General features: G+C 57.0%; 1 protein-coding gene across 1 annotated transcript; it reads left to right on the top strand.

The window, feature by feature from the left end:
• Window positions 1-798: 798 nt before the first annotated feature.
• On the top strand, window positions 799-4,182 carry SLC35D3 (solute carrier family 35 member D3). Its single transcript, XM_016165841.2, has 2 exons — window positions 799-1,433; window positions 2,401-4,182. The coding sequence occupies exons 1-2, from the start codon at window positions 995-997 to the stop codon at window positions 3,228-3,230; spliced, it is 1,269 nt and encodes a 422-aa protein (XP_016021327.2). The 5' UTR covers window positions 799-994; the 3' UTR covers window positions 3,231-4,182.
• Window positions 4,183-4,409: the final 227 nt, after the last annotated feature.

Below are 4,409 nucleotides of genomic sequence, written 5' to 3' on the forward strand. Positions count from 1 at the left end.
CATTTTTACCTCCTTTGGAACATGTGGCGCTGCCGCCGCCCCCGCCCCAAGTCTCCACAGCCCCGTGAGGCCACTGCGACCCCCGGAAGCTCCCCCAGGGCTGCGCGCCTAATTCCAGATCCCTGCCTGGCAGGTGCGCGGTGCCCGGGACGCTAAGGGGCCATCCTTCGAGCCCTAAAGCACGCCGGAGCGGCGTCGCGGGTTCCTTCCCTGTCGGGGTATCGCCGCCAGGATCTGGAGCATCAGGGAACTCCGCCGCCCTCTGGCACCAACGTTTTTCCCTTGCCTGGCCGGCAGCTGAACAAAGTCCCGCGGCTGCACTGGGAGGGCCCGTGGGTGGGAAAGCCACTGCAGCGCGCGGGGGAGAGGGGCTGGGGCGCTGTCACTTGTTGCGGCTAATAAATGGCGCTCGCCCCCGGGGCGCTGTTGTTTCTAAAAGCTTTAGCTGTGCCCGGGATCCCCCAACCTGCGTCTCTTGTCTAGGAGCCGGGAAGAAGGGGCCAGCCCGAGCACCTGGCACTGCGGGGGAGGCGGGGCGCGCCCCACGAGCAGCTCGGGAGGGCGCCGGGTGCCGGAGGGGCGCGGGTCCCGTCCCGCTTGCGGAAGCTGCCGAGACCACCTGCCACAAGAGTGTCCTCTCTGACGGCGAAACTGCGCGGGACGAAACCCATGCAGCTCGTCACCTACTTACAAATTGCCGTCGCTAGGATTCCCGCCACTCCTCTCAGACCAGCCTCCCACCCCTGCCACTTTTAGGAGTCCTCCGCCCCCGTCACTGCCTCCCGCGAGCTGTGGGGCAGTCGGGCGCGGAGCCGCGGAGCCGCTCGGACGCCTGGCTGGAGGTGCCCTCTGCAGCTGAGCCGGCGCCCCCTGCCCTTCGCAGCGGGGTTGGCCTGGCACCCTCGCCGCCCTCGCTCCGCTCCTCGCGCTCTTCGCCCCGGTCTCCCGCGGGTCCCGGAGCTCTGCCACAGCCGGGAGCGGCGGGGCCGGAGAGATGCGGCAGCTGTGCCGGGGCCGCGTGCTGGGCATCTCGGTGGCCATCGCGCACGGGGTCTTCTCGGGGTCCCTCAACATCCTGCTCAAGTTCCTCATCAGCCGCTACCAGTTCTCCTTCCTAACCCTGGTGCAGTGCCTGACCAGCTCCACGGCAGCGCTAAGCCTGGAGCTGCTGCGGCGCCTCGGGCTCATCGCCGTGCCCCCCTTCGGCCTGAGCCTGGCGCGCTCTTTTGCCGGGGTCGCAGTGCTCTCCACGCTTCAGTCCAGCCTCACGCTCTGGTCCCTGCGCGGCCTCAGCCTGCCCATGTACGTGGTCTTCAAGCGCTGCCTGCCCCTGGTCACCATGCTCATCGGCGTCCTGGTGCTCAAGAACGGCGCGCCCTCGCCGGGGGTGCTCACGGCCGTGCTCATCACCACCTGCGGCGCTGCCTTGGCAGGTGAGCGGGACCCGCGCCGACCCCCAGCCCACCCCAACCCGAGGTGCCGAGACCGCGGGGATCACTAATGCAATGTCCTCACTTCCAGATGGGGAGACAGACAGAGAGGCAGAGAGCTTTGAACGTGGTCTCTTGGCTCGAAAACGAGACTTCTGAGACCCAAAGAAGCCTTGCCCAGTGCTCAGGCCCCCTCCTTCAGAGCGCCCCACCCCCCATTCTGGCTTTCGACCCCCGCCCCTACCTCACCCCGCATGGTCCTTCCCCCGAGCGCGTCTCCCCCCTTCGCCCCTTCCTTCCTCCGGGAGGAGTGGGAGAGCCGCCTGAGCCTGGGAGCTGGAGTCCCCAGACCAAGCCGGAAGGAGGGGGGCCGTGAACTTCCTTGGGTCACGCGGGGCTGGAGTGGGGAGACCAGTCGGAGCGAAGCTTGGGCCGCCAGGGCTAATCTGCGGTCTCCGGCGGCGCCGCGGGGAGCTGCGGGCGTGAGGCAGAGGGGGCTGGATTGAGCCCCACGTCCGTGCCGAGTTTAGCTGACTGAACGAGATGGGAGCCAGTGGATGCCAGGAACCTTCTTTTGAGGATCAAGGGGAGGGGTCTTTCTTTGTCTCTCTCCCTTCTGGCGCACCACGGAGGGGGCAAGGGTACCAAGCACCTGGGTGACCTCCGTGCCAGCTCTGGGAAGCCACTGCGCCTACCCCGAGGGATCTGCGCTCTCTCAGGCCCCTGTCATGGACAGAGGTAGACAGAGCGCCCCAGGGATGTGGCAGAGAAGACGCCCTTCCTCAAGCCTGGCATCGGGCATTGACCGAGCTTGGCTCTTCCATCTTATACCTGCGGGCAGAGTTGGGGCGGGAACCCGGTCCACTTCCCAAACGGACGCGTTGCCCCAGTGGGTACCCGCCCGCGCCAACCCAGTGTTTTCTCTTTTTCCTTCCTGCCCTGGCTCCGCGGTCCTCCTCATGCGCTCCAGGAGCCGGCGACCTGACCGGCGACCCCATGGGGTACGTAACGGGAGTGCTGGCGGTGCTGGTGCACGCCGCCTACCTGGTGCTCATCCAGAAGGCGAGCGCGGACACCGAGCACGGGCCGCTCACCGCGCAGTATGTCATCGCTATCTCCGCCACTCCGCTGCTGGTCATCCTCTCCTTCGCCAGCACAGACTCCATCCAAGCCTGGGCCTTCCCTGGCTGGAAGGACCCGACCATGGTCTGCATCTTCGTGGCCTGCATCCTGATCGGCTGCGCCATGAACTTCACCACGCTGCACTGCACCTACATCAACTCCGCCGTGACCACCAGCTTCGTGGGCGTGGTGAAGAGCATCGCCACTATCACGGTGGGCATGGTGGCCTTCAGCGACGTGGAGCCCACCTCTCTATTCATTGCTGGCGTCGTGGTGAACACCCTGGGCTCCATCATTTACTGTGTGGCCAAATTCTTGGAGACCAGAAAGCAAAGCAACTACGAAGACCTGGAGACGCAGCCCGGGGGAGAGGAGGCGCAGCCAAGTGGAGACCAGCTGCCGTTCGTCATGGAGGAGATGCCCGAGGAGGGTGGAAATGGCGGGTCAGAAGGTGGGAAGGCAGCAGGTGGCTCCGCTCAGCAAAGGGGACAAGAGGCGAGGGGCAGCCCCAGAGGAGTCCCCCTGGTGGCTAGAAGCTGGCAGATCTCAGACAGCCCTGAAGAAAGCAGTAAGAGGTCATTAAAGGATACTTACCTCCAAGTGTGGAGGTTAGTTAGGGGAACCAAGTATATGAAGAAGGATTATTTGATAGAAAATGAGGAGTTACCCAGTCCTTGAAAAGGAAATGCATGTATGTATATATGTACATATACACTTATTTTATATGTTAGAGATATTTTAATGAGAGGCTGGCCCAATTTTATTCTTTAAGGAGTGGAGAGGGGAAGAGAAGCAAAGAAAGAAGCTGAAATGGACTGACAGCAGCAGACTTAGCAGCCGTATGAATTATTTAGCGTGAGTTTACCTGAGGCATCATAGAGACAAAAGAATGTGAGAGTGCTTAAACAAAGTAAGACAGCCTTTTCAGCGGCAGACTCCTGGCACATTGGTGTTTTGTCATTATAACCATAACCAAACGTTTGCATGTGCTGAGTCCCTCAACCACCCTGTTCAAGGATGGAGTGTAGAAATGATGGCAGCACTTAATAAAGGTCAAAGATTACATCCAGGGGAACATTTTTGATGATAGAACTAGAGTTTTTTTTTATGGCCAGCTGGGCAAAGAGTATATTATTAAAAAGATATAATAAATACACTGAATTGTTGTTTACTGTTTATAGTCATCTGAAATATTAGGTTTACTCTAATTTTTCTTGTTTTTTAAAATAAGTGATCTCGTATTCTATTATATATCGGTAAGAAATGTTAAAGCTATTTTGAAAATATGAGTTCTTAGTTTTAATCATGAAGTTTAAAGTTGGCTTTTAGTAATTACTATAAAACTATTTAAAAGTTGTTTTGATTCACTGCTTCATAATACTTATTATTGAATGCCATGACCTTTTTAAAAACCAGTTTTACTGTGTCCAATATTCTTTGAAGCAAATGCAATGGCTGAAATATAATTCAGTATTAAGAAGCCCAAACAGAAGCAAAACCTTCCTGCTCAGCTAGCCCTTGCAAGTCACAGTGCACTTCCCAAACCATGTTACAAAAAAGAGCAACTGCTATATTCACTCGATGATATTTTTCTATCTTAAATTTGTCCAAATAAAGTATGTGTCTATCTGCTAAAAGACATATTGTTAGAAATTTGTTTTGGAAACATTTGCGTTCTATTGTTGCTGTGTAGTTTGTGTTTGCCTTCGATGTGCCATGTCTAGTATCTGGTATGTAAGGGCCACCTGATCCACAACTGAATTAGCATAGTGGTTTAGTTTAACACAACAAACACACTCTCATTTTCCAGCCAAGGAAACTGTTTTAAAGTAAAATAAAATACTGCCTCATGTGGTG

This window comes from Rousettus aegyptiacus, unplaced genomic scaffold (assembly GCF_014176215.1).
Source record: "Rousettus aegyptiacus isolate mRouAeg1 unplaced genomic scaffold, mRouAeg1.p scaffold_m13_p_1, whole genome shotgun sequence".
Lineage (NCBI taxonomy): Eukaryota > Metazoa > Chordata > Mammalia > Chiroptera > Pteropodidae > Rousettus > Rousettus aegyptiacus.